This window comes from Lemur catta, chromosome 1, assembly GCF_020740605.2.
Source record: "Lemur catta isolate mLemCat1 chromosome 1, mLemCat1.pri, whole genome shotgun sequence".
Lineage (NCBI taxonomy): Eukaryota > Metazoa > Chordata > Mammalia > Primates > Lemuridae > Lemur > Lemur catta.
Window position 1 is genome coordinate 115,476,354 of NC_059128.1, and position 20,461 is coordinate 115,496,814.

Consider the following 20,461-nt stretch of genomic DNA (forward strand, 5'->3'; position numbering starts at 1 on the left):
TTATTTCAGTATAAAGAGCTTTTAAAAATGATGATATGCGATATTATGTACTTAATGATGATTTGAGTGTTTTGTTCCTAATAAAATAGTACAGTGCATTTCCCCCATTTCACATTTATTACTGTTTCAAACATAATGAGAGAAAACAAAAATTATTGCAATAGCAAATAATCTCAAGATTTTCTATGAAGACCTCTATAAATTTTTATCTCATTTATCATTAATTTTTTTTAAAAGACAAAGTCTCATTCTGTTCACTGGGCTAGAGTGCCATGGTGTCAGCCTAGCTCACAGCAACCTCAAACTCCTGGGCACAAGCAATCCTCCTGCCTCAGCCTCCCAAGTAGCTGGGACAACAGGCATGTGCCACCATGCCTGCCTAATTTTTACTATATATACTTCTAGTTATCCATATAATTTCTCTTTATTTTAAGTAGAGACGGGGTCTTGCTCTTGCTCAGGCTGGTCTCAAACTCCTGACCTTGAGCAATCCTCCTGCCTCGGCCTCCCAGAGTGCTAGGATTACAGGCGTGAGCTACCACACCTGGCCTATCATTAATATTTTAAAAGAGAAATCTTCTTGAAAGGGTGGAAACTTAGAAGGTGCTCACAGTGGGTGGAGAAAGAATTCTCAAACAAAGTTTAGGGTGGACAGAAGTACAAAGTTTATTTATTTTCCTGAAAAAGAAAAGGAAAGAAAGGAGAGGAGAACGGAGGGAGGGAGGGAGGAAGGAAGGAAGGAGGAAGAAGGAAGGAGAGAAAGAGAAAGAAAGAAGAAAGAAAGAGAAAGGAAGCAAGGGAAAGGAAAGGAAGGCAGGAGGGAGAAAGAAAGAGAAAAAGGGAGAAGGGGAGAGAGGAAAGAAGGAAGAAAAGGAAGAGGAAAGGAAAGGAAGAAAGAAAGGAAAGTAAGAGAAAAAAGGGAGGGAGTGGGGAGAGAGAGGAGAAGCCATGTCACACAGAAAAAGAAGTGAAAATGATGAGTAGAACTCCATGGTACGCATATACCACATTTTATTAATCCACTCATGTATTGATGGGCACTTGGATTGTTTCCACATCTTTGCAATTGTGAATTGTGCTGCTATAAACATTGTAGTGTAGACATCTTTTTTATAGAATGTCTTTTGTTCCTTTGGGTGGATGTCCAGTAGTGAGATTGCTGGATCAAATGGTAGTTCTACTTTTAGTTGTTTGAGGTGTCTCCATATTACTTTCCATACAGGTTGCACTAGTCTGCAGTCCCACCAGCAGTGCATGAGTGTTCTATCTCTCCACATTCATGCCAACATTTATTGTTTTGGAACTTTTTGATAAAAGCCATTCTCACTGGAATTAAGTGGTATCTCGTGGTTTTGATTTGCATTTCCCTGATGATTAGAGATGTTGAGCATTTTTTCACGTTTGTTAGGCATTAGTCTATCTTCTTCTGAAAAGTTTCTGTTCATGTCCTTTGCCCACTTCTTAATGGGGCTGTTTGATTTTTTTCTTTCTGATTTTCCTTAGTCCCTGAGACGTTTCAAGCCAGAAGGGATTGGGGTCCCATTCTTAGTCTTCTCAAACAGAATAACGGCCAGCCTAGAATTCTGTATCCTGAAAAACTATGTAACATATATGAGGGTGAAATAAAGTCTTTCTAAGATGAGCAAACACTGAGGGAGCTTGTCAAGATAAGACCTTCCCTGTAGGAAGTACTCAGAACTTCATTATACACAGATCAGCACAATAGACAGTCACCACTGTAAAATCACCCAAAAGCTAAAGGTCAAAGACCAGATACTGCAATGGCTCAAGAAATAAAGTAAAGCAACAAAGTCCTACTCAACAGGATGAACAGAAATCCACCCCACTTGTCAGTTTTTTCAATAAATCTGAATGGCTTTAACTGCCCACTGAAGAGACACAGGCTGGCTGAATGGATAAATATATACAAGTCAAGTGTCTCCTGTCTTCACGAAACACATGTAACCCACAAGGACTCATTTAGACTCCAGGTGAAGAGATGAAAAACAATATTCCATGCAAATGGAAACCAAAAGAAGGCCGGTATAGCATTTCTAACATCAGATAACTTAGTTTTCAAATCAACAAAAGTAATGAAAGACAAAGATGATCATTATATAATGGTAAAGGGAACAATTCAACAAGAAGACATGACAATTCTAAATATTTATACACCTATCACAGGAGCACCCAGATTCATAAAGCTAATCCTACTTGATCTAAACAAAATGACAAGCAGCAGTACCATAATAGCCAGGGACTTCAACACCCCTCTAACAGAATAGGACAGATTCTCCAAACAGTACATAAAGAAACAATGCACTTAAACAGAACTCTAGAACAAATGGGCCTAATTGACATTTACAGAACATTCTACCCAAAAACCACTGAAAATATGTTTTTCTCATCAGTTCATGGGACAGTCTCTAAGATTGACCACATCCTAGGCCACAAAACATGGCTCAATGTAGAAATTATGCCATGCATCTTCTCAGACAACAGTGAAAAAAATTAGAAATAAACTCCAACAGAAACACTCATCTCTATATGAAGTCATGGAAACTAAACAACCTAGTGCTGAATGATAGGTCAAGGAGGAAATTAAAATGAAAATCAGAAGATTCTTTGAACTAAATGATGAAGGTGACACAAGTTATCAAAATCTCTGGGATACAACTAAAGTAGTCCTGAGAGGAAAGTTCATAGCCATAAATGTCTACATTGAGAAGACAGAAAGTTCACAAATCAATAATATAATGATGAATTGTCTCAAATAACTGGAAAAGGATGAGCAAAGCATTCCCAAACACAGCAGAAGCAAAGAAATAACCAAGATCAGAGCAGAACTAAATGAAATTGATAATAAAAGAACTATACAGAAGATTAATGAAACAGTTTGTTCTTTGAAAAGATAAACAAAATTGACATGCTTCTCACCAGATTAAGCAGAAGCAGAAAAGAAAGGACACTAACAATCTCAATTAGGAATGAAAAAAGAGAAATTACAACTGATACCATGGAAATACAAAATATCATCTCTGAATACTATGAAAATCTCTATGCACATAACCTGGAAATGTGGAGGAAATGGGCAAATTCTTAGAAACAGACAGCCCCCTGGGCTCAATCAAGAAGAAATGGAATTTTTGAACAAACCAATATCAAGCACTGAAATTGAAGCAGCAACAAAAAATCTTCCAACAAAAAAAAAAGTCCTATGATGGTGGAGTGGTGGTGACCTCTTGAATTTGTGCTCCTGGAGAGGAAAGTATGGATCTCAGTCTGCCACAACGCCAGAGGATCGCTCCCCCACAAGAACAGCGGTGTGAATCCACAGAGAATCAGCCTGGGACACAGAGAGCAAGAAAAGACTGAGGTGAACGGGAAATCAGATCATGAAAATCTGGAGAGTGCGGGACGGACAATAGAGAGGGGAGCGTGGGACGGCTGTACCCGCCTCACCAGCGGGTGAGGTGGGTTCAGCCCCACAGGAAAGCGGCCTGTTTCCCCACTGACCTCCACACCCACTCAATTAGGGATCTGCCTGAAGCCAATGCAGAATCACTGTGGGAGATGCGGGGCTCTGTGGAGAGGAGACAATAGCGGGAGGCATTTTGGACTCCGGAGCTCTGTGGGCGGACTACAACTGGTGGAAGAGGGTTTGCACTAGGTTGCAGCAAAAGACACCTGGGGGATGCTGAACTGTCTCCTTTACCCGGGCGGCTGGGCTCCCTCAATCCCCGGCTCCTCTGGCCCCTGCCAGACCCTGAACATTTGCCCCCAGCGCCAGCGATCAGCGGGCGGGCAGCCGCCATCGTCAGGGTCCACAGCCTAGCCGCTATGGAGCAATTGGGAACCAGGCGGCTCCCTGGGCAGCTCCATCCCCTAGTCCATGGACCCCCACTAGGAGCTCCGCCTTTGTGTGAACACTGAGTGCTTCCCCAATCGCGAGGGAGTGGAGCGTGGACCTTGCGGACATTGGGGCAGGGCGGAACATCGCCCCCAGGAGCTGCAGCAGCCTGGGTGCTGGGTGAATGAAGGTACCGCCCCCTCCCCCTACCCACTGTCTTTCACGCAGAGAGAGGCAGAAACCACCTTGGGAGAGGAAGAGGCAAGGAAAAAGTTGCTTTCCATCTGCAATTAGAACAGCCCAGTGACTGAACTCTCAAACCGGTTTCAGGTCAAATTAATTCTCTGGGGCTGGACCCAACAGGAGCAGCCCCCCCAGATGAGGTAGCAAAATCCTGAACAACACGTGAAGGGCTCCCCCTAGTGACAGAGGAGGCAGCTTACCTGGGCTGCTGCACAGCCCAAGATCAGCATGCATGGCATGCCTCTGTCCAGCCTAAAGCTGAAAGAAGGGACCTAAGCATTGATCCAGATGGTAAGGGCTCAGCGAAAGATCTCTAGGAGTATAAAGAATCAAGCTGAAACCTTGCCTTCAAAGAGGATTACTAGTTCTCTACCAATTGACACAAACCAGACTCGAAATAGCAACATGTCACAGGAAGAATTTCAAACATGGATCATAAATAAGCTGAATATTATGCAAGAAAAAATGGATAACCAACACAAAGAAACCACAAAAAAGATCCAGGATTTGGAAGAAAAATTCACTAAACAAATCAAAATATTGAAGAAAAATCAAACTGAACTCCTGGAAATGAAGAATTTATTCAGGGAGCTACAAAACACAGTGGAAAGTCTCAAGAGCAGGGTAGGTCAAACAGAAGAAAGAATCTCAGAGATCGAAGATAATACTTTCCAATTAAATAAGTCAGTCACAGAGATGGAGCAAAGAAATAAGAGAAAAGACCAGAGTCTACAAGAAATGTGGGATTATGTGAAGAAGCCTAACGTGAGAGTTATCGGCATTCCTGAAGGTGAAGAAGACAATAAGCAAGGGTTGGATAAACTATTTGAAGACATAATTGAGGAAAATTTCCCAGGCCTTGCCAAAACTCTAGATATACAGATTCAAGAAGCTCAAAGAACCCCTGGGAGATTCATACCAAATAGGAAGACACCACGTCATGCAGTTGTCAGACTGACCAAAATTTCCACTAAAGAGGCCCTTCTTCGAGCTGCAAGGAGAAAGAAATAAGTAACATACAAAGGAAAATCCATCCGAATTACGCCAGATTTCTCAACTGAAACCTTACAAGCAAGAAGAGACGGGGGCCCCATTCTCACTCTTCTGAAAGAGAATAATGCCCAGCCTAGAATCTTATACCCAGCTAAGCTCAGCTTTATATATGAAGGTGAAATTAAGACATTCTCAGATAAACAAAAACTCAGAGAATTCACCAAGACAAGACCAGCTCTCCAAGAAGTACTCAAAACAGAGCTACCAGCTCAAGAAAGACCCATGAATATAAAACTACTCAAGAGAAGATAAAAACCCAGTTATCACAATGGCTCAAGTGAGAAAACAGAATAATGAAATTCAACCCAACATGAGGAACAGAAATCAGTCTCACTTATCAATTCTCTCATTAAGTGTGAATGGATTGAATTCCCCACTCAAGAGACATAGACTGGCCCAATGGTTAAAAAAATACAAGCCAAGTATTTGCTGTCTTCAGGAAACTCATCTAACCTGCAAGGATGCATTTAGACTGAAAATAAAAGGGTGGAAATCGATATTTCAAGCAAATTGAAGCCAAAAGAAAGCTGGCGTGGTGGTTTTAATCTCCGAGAAGTTAGTTTTTAAATCAATAAAAGTAATGAAAGACAAAGATGGTTACTATATACTGGTGAAGGGTACAATTCAACAAGAAGACATAACTATACTTAATATATATGCACCCAACTTAGGTGCACCCAGATTCATAAAGCAAACCCTACTTGATTTGAACAAATTGATAGATAAGAGCACGTTAATAGTCGGAGACTTTAACATGCCACTGACAGTACAGGACAGATCCTCCAAACAAAAAATAAACAAAGAAATAATGGACTTAAATAGAATGCTAGAACGAATGGGCCTGACTGACATCTACAGGACATTCTACCCAAAATCCACTGAATATACTTTCTTCTCATCAGCTCATGGAACATTCTCCAAGATTGACCATATCCTAGGACATAAAGCATGTCTTAAAAAATTTTAAAAAATAGAAATTATACCATGCATCTTCTCAGATCACAGCGGAATAAAAGTAATAATGAACCCTAACAGAAATTCTCATTCCTACTCAAAGTCATGGAAGCTAAACAACCTTCTCCTGAAGGATTATTTTATAAATGAAGAAATCAAGATGGAAATCAAAAGATTCTTTGAATTAAATGACAAAGGAGACACAACTTATCAAAATCTGTGGGACACAGCTAAAGCAGTCCTGAGAGGAAAATTTATTTCCATAAATGCCTATATCAAAAAGACAGAAAACTTACAAATAGACAATCTAATGAATAGACTCAAATTGCTGGAGAAGGAAGAACAGACCAACCCCAAACCCAGTAGAAGGAGAGAAATTATTAAGATCAAGTCAGAACTGAATGAAAAGGACAACAAACCATAAGAGAGATTAATAAAACAAAAAGTTGGTTCTTTGAAAAAATAAACAATACTGACACACCTCTGGCTAGGCTAACCAAGAGCAGAAAAGAAAAAACTCTAATAACCTCCATGAGGAACATGAAAGGAGAAATCACGACCGATGCCACAGAGATACATGTCATCATCTATGATTTTTACAAAAATCTTTATGCACACAAATTGGAAAATGAGGAGGAAATGGACAAATTTTTAGAAACACACAGCCTTCCTAGGCTCAACCAGGAAGAAATAGAATTCCTGAATAGACCAATATCTAGATCTGAAATCGAAACAGCAATAAAAAACCTTCCCAAAAAGAAAAGCCCTGGACCAGATGGGTTCACACCTGAATTTTACCATACCTACAAAGAAGAACTGGTGCCCATCCTACATAAACTATTCTCCAATATCAAGAAGGATGGAATTCTCCCCAACACATTTTACCAAGCCAACATAATTTTAATACCAAAACCAGGAAAGGATGCAACAAAAAAAGAAAACTACAGACCAATATCCCTTATGAATATAGATGCAAAAATTCTCAATAAAATCCTAGCAAATCGAATCCAAGTGCTATCAAAAAAATAATCCATCACAACCAAGTGGGCTTCATCCCAGAGATGCAGGGATGGTTTAACATACACAAATCTATAAATGTAATTCACCACATAAATAGAAGCAAAAATAAAGATCATATGATCCTCTCAATAGATGCAGAAAAAGCATTTGACAAAATTCAACACCCTTTTATGATAAGAACGCTTAACAAAATAGGCATAGATGGGGCCTATCTAAAAATGATACAAGCCATATATGACAAACCCACACCCACCATCATACTGAATGGGGAAAAATTGAAAGCATTCCCACTTCAAACTGGAACCAGACAAGGCTGCCCACTGTCCCCATTACTTTTCAACATGGTATTGGAAGTCCTTGCAAGAGCTATCAGGCAAGAGAGCAGAATCAAGGGAGTCCAAATAGGGAAAGAAGAGATCAAACTCTCACTCTTTGCTGATGATATGATGTTATATCTAGAAAACCCCAAGGATTCAACCAAGAGACTCCTGGAATTGATCAATGAATTCAATAAAGTCTCGGGATACAAAATCAATACACACAAATCAGAGGCATTCATATATGCCAATAACAGTCAAACGGAGAACCAAATTAAGGACTCAATACCCTTCAAAATAGCAACAAAGAAAATAAAATACCTAGGAATATATTTAACTAAGGAGGTAAAGGACCTCTATAGGGAGAACTACGAAACATTGAGGAAGGAAATCGCAGAACATGTAAATAGGTGGAAAACTATACCATGCTCGTGGATCGGAAGAATCAACATTGTTAAAAATGTCTATACTACCCAAAGTTATCTACAGATTCAATGCAATCCCTATTAAATTACCAATATCATTTTTCACAGATATAGAAAGAATAATTTTACGCTTTGTATGGAACCAGAGAAGACTCCATTTAGCAAAAGCAATTTTAAGCAACAAAAACAAAATGGGAGGTATTAATTTGCCAGACTTCAAACTATACTACAAAGCTGTGATTATTAAAACTGCTTGGTATTGGCACAAGTGCAGGGACACAGACCAGTGGAACAGAACAGAAAATCCAAATACAAAACCATCCTCATATAGCCATCTAATCTTTGACAAAGCAGACAAAAACATACTCTGGGGAAAAGAATCCTTATTCAATAAATGGTGCTGGGAAAACTGGATAGCCACATGTAGAAGACTAAAACAGGACCCACAGCTTTCACCTCTCACAAAAATCAAATCACGGTGGATAACAGACTTAAACATTAGCAGGGAAACTATTAGAATCCTAGAAGAAAATGTAGGAAAGACTCTTACAGACATTGGCCTAGGGAAAGAATTTATGAAGAAGACCCCTAAGGCAATCACAGCAACAACAAAAATAAATAAATGGGACCTGATCAAATTAAAAAGCTTCTGCACAGCCAAAGAAACAGTCATGAGAGTAAACAGAAAACCTACAGAATGGGAAAAAATTTTCGCATACTACACATCAGACAAAGGACTGATAACAAGAATATATTTAGAACTCAGGAAAATCAGTAAGAAAAAATTGAACAACCCTATCAAAAAGTGGGCAAAGGGCATGAATAGAAATTTTTCAAAAGAAGATATAAAAATGGCTAACAAACATATGAAAAAATGTTCAACATCTCTAATCACCAGGGAAATGCAAATCAAAACCACAATGAGATACCACTTAACCCCAGTAAGAATGGGCTTTATCAAAAAGTCCCTAAACAACACATGTTGGCACGGATGCGGAGAGACAGGAACACTCATACACTGCTGGTGGGACTGTAAACTAGTGCAACCCCTATGGAAAACAATATGGAGATACCTTAAACAGATTCAAGTAGACCTACCATTCGATCCAACAATCCCATCATTGGGCATCTACCCAGATGAACAAAAGTCATTCTATAAAAAAGACACCTGCACCCGAATGTTTATAGCAGCACTATTCAAAATTGCAAACATGTGGAAACAACCCAAATGCCCATCAATTCACGAATGGATTAGTAAATTGTGGTATATGTATACCATGGAGTATTACTCAGCTATAAGACATAATGGTGATATGACATCTCTTTGGTTCTCCTGGAGAGAGTTGGAACCCATTTACTAAGTGAAGTATCCCAAGAATGGAAAAACAAGCATCACATGTACTCACCAGAAAATTGGTTTCCCTGATCATCACCTAAATGCACATTGGGGAATGATACCAACTGGATATCGGACTGAGGCAGGGGGTGGGGGGAGGGGATGGGTGTATGCCTACATGATGAGTGCGTTGCGCACCATCTGGGGAATGGCCATGTTTGAAGGTGCTGACTCGGGGAGGTGAGGGGTGGGGGGAGGGGATGGAGGTATGACTACATGGTGAGTACCAGGCAGACTGTCTGGGGAATGGACACGCTTGAGGCTCTGACTCAGAGGGATGGGCAGGACATGGGCAATATACATAACCTGAGCTTTTGTACCCCCATAATAAGCTGAAATTAAAAAAAGAAAAAAGTTCTGGTTTGGAATCTAGGTTTGGATGAGGGTCGTTTCATATAGTCCCTTTACAATATTATTATTGTTCATCAAAGCTATAGAGGTATGGGATTATCAACTATTACCTTGTTGATTTATTCTACAGGAAATATTGGAAAGATGCTGCTATTGCTTTATGTTATTCAACTGTTTAGAAGTATAAAGATACAAGTATTTCTACTGAAGTTGCCTTTCTATCAAAAAAAATAGATACATGAGACTACATCAAACTAAAAACCTCTGCACAGCAAAGAAAACAATTAACAGAGTGAGGAGTGAAAGGTGATCTTACTAATAACCTAACGGAAGAAAATAAACTATCAAACAGAACGTAAGAGAAATAAACTCACAGCACATAATTGCCCCTTTCTCTGCCTGCATGTGAATCTCACACCCTTTCAAGGAGACAGCCTGTAGAATAGGAAAAAACACTGCAAATTATTCATCTAACAAGGGACTAATATCCAGAATATACAAGGAATGCAAACAACTCAATAGGAAAAAAACAAATACCACATTAATAAGTGGGCAAAGGACATGAATAGACATTTCTCAAAAGAAAACATACAAACAGCCAACATGTATACAGAAAAAGACTTAACGTCACTAAGCATCATGGAAATGCAAATCAAAATCACCGTGAGATATCATCTCACTCCAGTTAGAATGGCTATCATCAAAAAGACAAAAAAATAACAAACACTGGCAAGGATTCAGAGAAAAGGGAACTCTTATACATTGTTTTTAGTAAACTAATACAGCTGTTATGAAAAGCAGTATGGAAGTTTCTAAAAAAGCTAAAAATAGAACTACCATATGATCCGGCAGTCTAACTGCTAGGTATATACCCAAAGGAAAGGAAATCAGTGTATCAAAAAGATACCTGCACCCCCATGTTTACCACAGCACTGTTCACAATAGCCAAGATATGGAATCAACCCAAGTGCCCATCATTGGATGAATGAATGAAGTGTGGCATATGTTACATAATGGAATACTATTCAGCCATGGAAAAGAACGAAACCTTGTCATTTGAAGCAGCACGAGTGACTCTTAGGTTAAGTGAAATAAGTCAGACGCAGGAAGATAAATCGTTCTCACTCAAATGTGGGAGCCTAAAATAAATGAGTTTATGGGAGTAGAGAGACTAGTGGTTATAACAGGCTAGGAAGGAGAGGAGAGAGGGGAGGATTGAGAGGGGTTGGTTAACAGATACAAAATTACAGCTGGCTAGGAGCAGTAAGTTCTAGTGCTCTGCAGCACTATAAGGTGAATATGGTTAACAACAATTTAGTGCATATTTTCCAAAGACTGGAAAACAGGATTTTGAATTTCCATGAGACAAAGAAATGATAAATATTTAAGGTGATGGATATGCTAGCTTGATTTAATCATTACACATTGTATACAGGTATCAAAATATCACTGTATCCCATAAATATGTGCAATTATTACATGTCAACTAAAAATAAAAGGAAAAAAATGCATGAAAATCCAGTGTGTTCCCTAAAAGGCAAGACACTCATGCTCTTAAAGAGGAGTGGAGCCAGGCGTGATGGCTTGCACCTGTAGTCCCAGCTACTTGGAAGTCTGAGGCAGGAGGATCACTTGAGCCCAGGAGTTCAAGGCCGCAGTGAGCTATGATGGTGCTACTGCACTCCAGCCTAGGTGACAGAGACCCCATCTCTAAAAATTATTTTTTTTTAAAAATGAGTGGAAATCCCTTTATACCCCCCAACCATCCAAACTTAAGTCATTTCCTCCTTCTCCTCTCTCATGGGCCCCTCATATCACAATTTTTGAATCTATTCTATTTGCATAATTTCTTATACAATGTTTTCCTCTCCCATTAGACTGTAGCTGCACAACGCAGGCACTATATCTGCCTTGTTGACCACTGGACCCAGTGTACAGTAGATGCCCAATAAATGCTTTGCCAGATGAAAAAATATATATATTATATAATATATTCAATAGTATTTAAATTTTCAGCTTTAAATAATGTTATTTATAGATAACTTTAATTTGTTTATTTAAATTAAATTCAACCAATCACAATATTTACTTTAAATAATTTCATTAACAATTATGATGTTCACTATAGTGTCAGTATTGAGTGGTTTTACTGAGAGAAATTCAAATGTTTTCAAAGAAAAACGTTTTTTTGAAAAATAATTTTCATTTGTGCTCTATACTCGGGCTACCAGGAGCGCCCCCGATATGGCTGAGGGAGGCCGCGGGCCCAGCTCGCTCCCCTCTCTCCAACCCAGATGGATTTCCAGATTCAGGGACGTTCCCTCTGGGGTCCGACTCTATCCCGCGAGGGGGCGCCGCACCTGTCATGCTTCTTCCTGACCGCCAGGTGGCGGAAGGCGAACCCTCTGGAATCTCTATCATCCCCACAGCGTCCCGAGCGACCCGGAAGCCGTGGCTGGAGAAGGGGGCAGTGCTTCCGGGTGGGAGTGGGGTGACCCTCGGCGGCCGCGGAAACCTGCCGCGACAGCAGCCATGGGGGCTCACCTGGTTCGCCGCTACCTGGGCGATTCCTCGGTGGAGCCCGACCCCCTGCGGATGCCCACCTTCCCGCCGCACTACGGCTTCCCCGAGCGCAAGGAGCGCGGTGAGGCCCAGTGCGCAGGCGCGGCGGGCGGGAGCGGGGCGCGGGACCCCGAACCCCGGGGTCCCCAGGGTTGGGCTCGAGGTTCGCGCCTTGTGTCTGTGGTCAGCTCCGGCTGCGGCCCGGAGGAGTCCGGGGGACGCTCGGGGCCCTGCCTGAGTGTGCAGGCGTCCCCGGCCGAGGGCACGGCTGGAGCAAACCCGGGCGCAGAGAGCGGAGAGGAGTGAGGCGCTCGGAGCGGGGCTTTGTCCTGGGACAGTGGGCGCCGTGCAGGGTTTAGCACAGAAGGGACACGTTCGTCGTACCCCGTCCCGATGTCGCAGCTATTTTTAGGTATGCACAAGAAAACCGTGGCTTGCGCCGCGCAGACTATCCTGCGTGATGCTTTTATTTTTAATGTAGTAGATATCACAGGCATATCGAGCGCCAGTTCTGGACCAGGTCCCGCTTTGGGCACCTTGGTTGCAGCAGGGAACTGGGGGTATCCAAGCACTGTCTTCAGGGAACTCTCAGCCCCGTGGGGAAGATAGTGGAACGAGGCAGATTTCGGGGGCAGCTCCTGGGGGGTAACAAGGCAGGCTTCCAGGGGGCAATGGCTGGAAGCAAAGACCCGAAGGAGGATAAGTAGGAGTTAACCAGACAAAGAGGGGAGAGCCAGTGCTTGGAAGCAGAGGAGGGAGGGACACGATCAGATTTGCTTTGTCAGAAGTTCCCGCTGTCTGCTGGGTGGGCGACAACTTTCAGACAGGAAGACCACTAAGCGGTGGGGGTGCAGAGAGGTTGGATTTGAGAGAATGTTGGGAGGTGCTATAACCACTCAAGTGTTCCGCCTCCAGGTAGCCCTTCAGCCCCAGCTGAACCTACAGTCCATGGCACCCTGCTTTGCAAACGCCAGCAACCCCCCTCTTCTCTCTTGCTTACCCTGATTAAACTCACCTCTTCCCCCTTCTTGGCACCTGTCTCTATGCAGCTTCCACCAACTATATCGGTGAACACCATTGTCAGTCCTCAGCTCTTACCTAGCCTTGAGAAGCTAGAAGCACAGTTGATCAAGTACAGCTGATGCTGCCACCTCCTGGAAGCCCCTCCTCACCTGGTTCCCAGGACCGCACCTCACTGGGGGCTTCACTGATAATTCCTCACCTCCCCTTTGCAATGCTGCAAGGCTCAGGCCCTCTCTCTTCTGTCCACCACTCCCCGGGGGGTGGGGGGAGGTTCTGCTAATCCCCTGGCTTCAAGTACTGTCTGGGGACCAGAGCTCACAAGTTTTTATCTCCAGCTGGGCCTTGACCCTGAACTCCAGATTCATGGATCCCACTGCCTGCTTGGCATCTCCATGCAGTGTTAACGGGCATCTCACACTCGGTGGGTACAAACCACAGCTCCTGACCGCCCCAGGAAGCCTGCCCCTCCCTCTGTGCTCCCTGTCCCAGTAACTGGCAACTCCATCCTTCCTTGTGCTCAGGCCGAAACTCCTGGGGCATCCTGCCTAACCCTAACCTCCCACCTCTAGGCCTTTGCACTTGTTCTGCTACCTGGCGCGCCCTTCCCCTGGGTATCTGCATAACTCACTCCCTCACTTTCTCATGCTCCTCTCCCAACACTCCTGCTCTCTCTTGCATTGTTTTTCTCCCTCATTCTTAACCATTGCCAGACATTCTGCGAGACACTACATTCTATTTGTTCTGCAGTTCCCCCCAAGGGCAGGGATGCTTGTGTGTCATGTTTACTGCTGTATCCCCACCACTTAGCACACAGTAGGGGCCCCAGAAGTCCTTGCTGCTGGCTGACTATAAGTTGTGTGACTGTAAGATACAAAAGAGGGAGGCGTCTAGCGTGGCTGACTGGAGCGCCAGGGGCAGGTGGCATCAAGTTGACATGGGAACTGGCAGAGGGCTGCAGGTGGATGCCCAGGCCTCAGATGAGGTATAGGGTGCAGGGACCGCGTTGGGCTTTTCAGCATACGGGGTGGCGATCAGGCAAAGGGCTCTTGGAATGCCAGTGTTTGGCAGCTCAGCGATGGGAGGAGACCTGGGGAAGGTGCGCTGCAGGAGGAGCCACAGGAGGAGAAAGAAAGCAAGTGAGAGGCTGAGGAAGCCCAGTGTGTGTGCTGGGGTGTCTGGACAGTGGTGGGGTGGGGTGGAAGCCAGAAGAGAGTGGGATACGGGGGCAGGAGAGGAGGAGCTGGGCCTGAGTGAGATGAGGGAGTCAGCTGAGACGTGCACACACCTTTCTCCCTTGGGCAGAGAGAAATGAGCCAGGACCAAGAAAGGTGTCGCAGTAAGGAGGGTGCGGAAGGCTGGGTCCTAAGTTGCCCCTGCTGGGCTAAGAGAGAGGGGCAGAGAGCTGAGGAAGGTGGCCGGGAAGGAGCGCAGGATTGCTGGGCACGGCAGGCACAGGCTGGGGTGTGTGCCCGTGATTCCTAACTGCCCCAGTTGGCCTCCTCCTGAAGTTGATTTTGTCCCGGGTCAGGTTTTGCTACGTGGGTGGGGCTCCGGGGCCCACAGCTAGTCTGGCTGTCCTTGGAGGCACGCGCCTAAGTACTTCACAGGTGTTATTAGCCCAGTTCGTGCTCAGGTAAGTTGCGTTACCTGACAGTGCATTCTGTGGTGCAGGAGAGCGTGGTTCCTGAGCTCGGGCTCTGCAGAGTGGGACTGTCCGGACGGCCGTGGAGGGAGGGTATCCCTGGGGGAGCCATCAAGAGATATTGCCGTGCCCTGGCAGGCGATGGCGAGGGAGCCACCCCTCTCCTTCTGGGCCTCAGTGTCTGGGTTGCCTTTATGCAAATTAGAAAAAGGAACCCCTTTAAGATACTGCATCTGTCAGAGGATGGCCCTAATCCACTGCCATCTGCCACCCTGTCGTCCAGGGGGGACACCCCTGTGATGTGGCTCCCTGATGTCGCATGCATCGATCCACTGGGGAGCCTCTGGCAGTTAGGACCCAGGCAAGGCCGCCTGGCTGAGCCCCGCCTGCTCCCCGCCTGCTCCCCGCAGAGATGGTGGCGACGCAGCAGGAGATGAACGACGCGCAGCTGACGCTCCAGCAGCGGGACTACTGCGCCCACTACCTCATCCGGCTGCTCAAGTGCAAGCGTGACAGCTTCCCCAACTTCCTGGCCTGCAAGCACGAGCAGCACGACTGGAACTACTGCGAGCACCTCGAGTGAGCCCCAGGCCCACCCCAAGCCCCTGCCACACCCCTGGCCCCCAGCAGGGTGAGGCTCCAGAAACCAAGAACAGTGAACTAGCTGAGGTTTCCAGCCAGGCCCCACCTTAGTCCAAAAGACACTCTCCAGGGCCCTGCTGGGTGGGCACAGAGGAAAAACCTGGGTGGGGCAGAGGGCTGAAGCCACCTGAGGAGCGGCCCAGCCTGGGTTCCAGCGGGAGGCCCCTGCCCTTCCCTGGGGCTCCCTGGTGGCCACCAAGGAGGCAATGGGTGGAGTCAGAGCGGCCGGCACCTGCTTGGCCGCTCCCGACAGGAACCACAGGCACACGGGTGCTCTGGGACACTGTCCCAGTCCCATCCACTTCCCAGGGCTGTGGGAAAGCCATGTGCTGGCCAGAGAGCCTGGTGACCCTCCTTGTGCTCTGCCCCAGCTACGTGATGCGCATGAAGGAGTATGAACGCGAGCGGCGGCTGCTCCAGCGGAAGAAGCGGCGTGAGAAGAGGGAGGCAGAGGCGGCCAGGGGCCAGGGGCCCGGAGAGGTGGCTCCGGAGGTGGCTCTATAGGGGATCCACCCCCAACCCTGTGGACCAAAGAAATAAAAGCCTCGAGGCTCCTCAGCTGAGCCCACTCTTACTGCAGAGGTGCTGCCTGGTGGTCCCCAAGCCCATAGAAGAAACACACAGGGATGGAGTCCGACAGGGACAGGCAGCTTTTATTCCAGGTACTGGAGAGCTGTGGCCCCCTCTCCTCCTCCAGAATGACACTGGGGTTGGGGACGACAGCTGGGCTTGGCTGAGCGGCTCAGAGCAGGAAGGGGATGATGGGCATGCGCAGGGGTGGGTAGTCACGGAACTCCTTCAGGTAGCTGCGGTGCTTGCCCTTGGCCCAGATGGTCATCTGGGTGAAGCCCACCAGGGAGAAAAGGGCCACTGTGGGGAAGAACGGGGGCGTAGGGAGGGGCTGCCGGGCCCAGATGGGTACGGCCCTGCTGAGGGAGGGGCGGCAGGCTCACCTGGGAGACACTGTGTCATGATGGCAAAGCCGATCCAGGACCCCACCTGTGGGCAGAGGAGGTGGGAGGGTGAGGGCAGGCCGGGCTGGGCAAGGCCAGCTCTTCTGTCCAGCCCCACCAGCCCCTGTGCATGTGGATGCCCAGGACTCAGCTTCCTGAGTGGGGGTGTGGGGACCCGACTCCAGTGCTGGGGGGACCTCAAGTGAAGGCGGTGGTATGATGGAAGCCCAGCATTAGCACACCTCCCAAGCCCCAAACCCAGAGAGGTCGCCGACTCTCCCCCTCCAAATGTTCCCCCTCCAACTGCAAAAGCAGCTGCCAAGCCAGGTGCCCCCTCCTGGGGGCTGGCCCCTCCACATGGGACCCCAAGCCCCCTAAGGGATAAAGGCAGGGCCACTCCTCACCTCATAGGTGTAGTTGGGGCAGGACATCAGCAGGAAGAGCCACGTGAAGGGGTTCTTGGTGGGGTATGGGATCTTCCGGGTCTTGGACCCAAACAGGCAGGACAGGAGGGGCGAGTCAGACGCCCCGCAGCCCCCTCCGAGCCCGCCCCCGCCCCCGCCCCAGCAGGTCCGCAGGGCCATGTGGATGGAGAAGTTGCCCAGCTGGCAGATCTGTCAGAGGAACAGGGTCAGCCCAGAGCCCACCAGCGCCCCCCACCCTGCCACCAGCCCCAGCCTCCTTACCACAAAGATAGCCAGTGCCAGTTTAACCTGCTGGGCTCCATAGGCTGAAGGGGAAGCAGGGGGATGAGACAGATAAGGGGAGGGCCTGGGGAAGGGGCGTGCGGGGGGAGCGCGGTCCGAGGCCACTTACAGGGGGGCGTGTAGAGCGGGTGGTTGATGTAATAGGCCATCCACGCGGCGAAGCCCCAGTAGTAGGTGCAGTTCTGGAAGGGAGCAGGGGCAGGGGTGTGACGGGGACCGGCGGGGCGGGTAGCGGGGCTCCGCGGGGCGAGGCCTCACCTTGAAGATGTTGCGCAGAGGCATGGTGCCGTGCGAGAAGCGGTGCACGAAGAGCGTCTCCAGCAGGCGCTTGACGTAGTGGAATGAGTGGCAGATGCAGGCGAGGCTGGTGGGGGGAGCGGACTCAGCCGGGCCGGCCCGGCGGGGCTTCCACCCTCCACCAGCCGTCCCCTGGGGCCTGGCCCCACTCACGGCACCACCGTCTGCCGACTGGACGTGAAGTCGTATCTGTGGCCGTAGATGAAGGGCACCCGGAAGTAGAAGAGCAGGTAGATGAAAAGGGGCCCCGCGTACTCTGTCAGGAAGACCTGAGGGTACAGCGAGGCAAGGTGAGTCACCCGCTGTGGCTGATGGGAAAGGGGACTGCGGGTGGGGTCGACTCACCGTCACCCAGCTGATCTGGGCCCCCAGATCCCGGAAGTAGAATGTGGCCGTGGTGCCCACGGGCAGCTTCTGCAGAACATCCTCGTCCTTCAGGGACTTGCCCTCTGCAGACAGGCGGGCCAGGGCTCAGGGGCTGCCTGGGCCTTCTCCCACTGCCACCCGGGAGCCCAGGGGTGGCCGGGCGGGCAGCTGTACTCACTGGGGTCCAGGCGGAGGGACTGGCGGGCTGGGTACCACTGTGGATCTGCGGGGAGACCAGGGAGGTCACAGCCCACAGCTTGGCAGGGCTCAGCCTGCCCGCTGCCCACCCGACTGTGTCTGGGTTCCCGGGGCTCTGGGACCCCGCAGCCCCTCCCACCCCCTGGCACGACACAGGCCGGAAGAGCGCGGGCAGAAGCAGGGTCTTGTCCCTCTGAACGCCCAGCAAGGGCGTTACTGCTGAGGGCCACGCTGGGGGGCATCTCTGCAGACCCCTGGAGGTAGAAGCTCGCAGGATGGGGTCCCTCCCAGAGGCTCCTGGCCAGAGGGGTCACGGGGGCAGTGTGGCAGGCCTTCGACTCACGGGACTTGGTGAAGAGGTTCTTGATCTCCGCGATGGTGGCCTGGGGCTCCACCTGGGGGAGCACAGGCCAGAGGGACGTCGGCCCTGAGGGAGCCCGGACCGACCCGGATGGCAGTGTGGGAGGGAGAGGATAGACTGAGGGGGCCAAGACTGCTACTGTGGGAAGGGGGAGGGTTGGGCTCCGGGCTCCCACCCACACGGCCAGTGCAGAAACAGTAAGGGCCCTACCAGTGTGGGGACAGCTGTGGGCTGGGGGCTCCAGTTTTACCAGGCAGCCAGGCTTAAGCGTGGGCAGCTGGGCCTGCTCCCCTGCCCTCCTCTTCACCGCCCCCCCTCGCCCACAACTCCCCCACAGTGAAGGCCCTCTGTCCTCCCCAAGAATGGTCCGAACCCCTTCCCCCAGGCCTGGCGACGGCAGGGGCAGGTCCCAGTCCACCTCCTCCCGAGGCCTTGAAGCCCTGCAGGGTCCAGTGAGGCTGCCCTGCTTCCTTCCCAGCTGGGAAGCCAGCTCCCGGCCACACCCAGGGGTCACAGCTACCCCTCATGTGCCCTCTGAAGGGCAGGGGGGTGGGGCACAAAGGACCCAGCTGGACAGCTCCTGGGCTGGAATGAGCGGGGTCCTGGCCCAGTGCAGCCAATGCAACAGTCCTACCTTGTCTAGGAAACACAGCTTCTCCCTCGTCTTTGCGTCCAGAATCTCCACCTCAAAGAAGAGAACAGCCTTTTTGGGTTTCTTGGCCGCCTTGGGGGGCATGGGCCGTGGGAACCCATTGAGACCAAAGCCGGGACCAAAGTCAGGACTGAGGCTGGGCCCAAAGCCGGGGCTGGTCTCCCGGGCCACCATGCTCAAGCTCATGTCCATGCTGCCTGCCACTGGCCCTGCGGCTAGACTTTGCCCACGGTGGCCAGCAGCCCCAGCTGCCACCATCAGCCCCCACCACCAACCTCCCCACGCGAAGCAGCTCTGGGCCGGGCAGGCGCGATCAAATTCTGCCGCGGTGCTGGAAAGGCACCTGAGCCTGCCCTGGCACTGCTGGCTTCTATGCCAGATGTAACCTGAGTGACATCAGAGCCACTGCCCAGCTAAATATAAAACCGTCGCAGTCTGAGCACCCCCAGTAGCCTTGCCACAGACTTCCCCTGGAGGGGCTTTTGGGGAGCCCCCGGGAGCTGGGTTGCCCTGTAAGAGGCTTTTGAGTGGACACAGACCCTCAAAAGCACCCGGGGCAGGGAGACTCCCCAGGGACAGGCATGGCAGTGCCTCCCAGCACCCCCTGCCAGAGCCAGTGGGCAGCAAGCAGCCCAGGTATCTTTTGGGTAGATACCAAAAAGAAAACTACAAACCGATATCCCTTATGAATATAGATGCAAATGTCCTTAAAAAATGCTATCAAGCCAAATTGAATAGCACATCAAAAATAATTCACCATGATCAAGTAGGCTTCATCTCAGGAATGCAAGGATGGCTCAATATATGTAAATCAATAAATATGATTCAGGACAAAAAGAGAAGCAAAAACAAAAGCCGTATGATCATCTCAATAGATACAGAAAAAGCATTTCACAAAATCAAGCACCCTTTCATGATTAAAAACCCTCAACAAACCAAGCATAGAAGGAATATACCTCAAAACTATAAAAGACATATAAGACAAACCCACAGCCATCATCACACTGAATGGGGAAAAGTTGAAAGCATTCCCACTAAGAACTGGAAGACAAGAGTGCCCATGGTCACCACTTCTGCTAAACATAGTTTTAGTAACTGGAATTCCTAGCCAGAGCAATTAGGTAAAATAAAGAAATAAAATGTATCCAAATCAGGAAAGAGGACAAACTATTGCTTCTTGCTGATGATATGATCTTGTATCTAAAAAAACCCAAAGACTCCACCAATAAGAATTGGTAAATAAATTCAGCAAAGTCTCAGGTTGCAAAGTCAATGTACGCAAACCAATAGCATTTTTATATACTAAAAGGAGCCAAGCTGAGAGTCAAATCAAAGACTCAATACCATTCACAATAGCTACAAAGAAAATGAAATGCTTAGTAACATACTTATCCAAGGAGATGAAAGACCTCTACAAGAAGAACTAAGAAACTTTGATGAGAGAAATCA

The 20,461-nt window shown here is 48.1% G+C and overlaps 2 protein-coding genes across 2 annotated transcripts; one reads left to right on the forward strand and one right to left on the reverse strand.

Annotated features, from left to right (window-relative positions):
- Positions 1-12,066: 12,066 nt before the first annotated feature.
- LOC123636997 (NADH dehydrogenase [ubiquinone] 1 beta subcomplex subunit 7) lies at positions 12,067-16,052 on the forward strand. Its single transcript, XM_045549758.1, has 3 exons — positions 12,067-12,253; positions 15,247-15,415; positions 15,850-16,052. The coding sequence occupies exons 1-3, from the start codon at positions 12,142-12,144 to the stop codon at positions 15,980-15,982; spliced, it is 414 nt and encodes a 137-aa protein (XP_045405714.1). The 5' UTR covers positions 12,067-12,141; the 3' UTR covers positions 15,983-16,052.
- Positions 16,053-16,105: 53 nt separating this feature from the next.
- On the reverse strand, positions 16,106-19,204 carry LOC123638708 (very-long-chain enoyl-CoA reductase-like). Its single transcript, XM_045552562.1, has 11 exons — positions 18,995-19,204; positions 18,343-18,394; positions 17,980-18,024; positions 17,781-17,884; positions 17,589-17,704; positions 17,397-17,502; positions 17,248-17,320; positions 17,118-17,161; positions 16,836-17,045; positions 16,432-16,477; positions 16,106-16,348 (listed from the first exon to the last, which is right to left on the reverse strand). The coding sequence occupies exons 1-11, from the start codon at positions 19,202-19,204 to the stop codon at positions 16,221-16,223; spliced, it is 1,134 nt and encodes a 377-aa protein (XP_045408518.1). The 3' UTR covers positions 16,106-16,220.
- Positions 19,205-20,461: the final 1,257 nt, after the last annotated feature.

Bases quoted from the DNA above. Each gene is read 5' to 3' on its own strand.
- LOC123636997 (XM_045549758.1), top strand. From the start codon at position 12,142: ATGGGGGCTCACCTGGTTCGCCGCTACCTGGGCGATTCCTCGGTGGAG. The intron at 12,254-15,246 runs GTGAGGCCCAGT...TGCTCCCCGCAG, and splicing joins CCCCGAGCGCAAGGAGCGCG to AGATGGTGGCGACGCAGCAG. The intron at 15,416-15,849 runs GTGAGCCCCAGG...GCTCTGCCCCAG, and splicing joins AACTACTGCGAGCACCTCGA to CTACGTGATGCGCATGAAGG.
- LOC123638708 (XM_045552562.1), bottom strand. From the start codon at position 19,204: ATGGACATGAGCTTGAGCATGGTGGCCCGGGAGACCAGCCCCGGCTTT. The intron at 17,705-17,780 runs GTGAGTCGACCC...CTGTACCCTCAG, and splicing joins CCCAGATCAGCTGGGTGACG to GTCTTCCTGACAGAGTACGC. The intron at 17,046-17,117 runs GTAAGGAGGCTG...TTCCTCTGACAG, and splicing joins TGGCACTGGCTATCTTTGTG to ATCTGCCAGCTGGGCAACTT.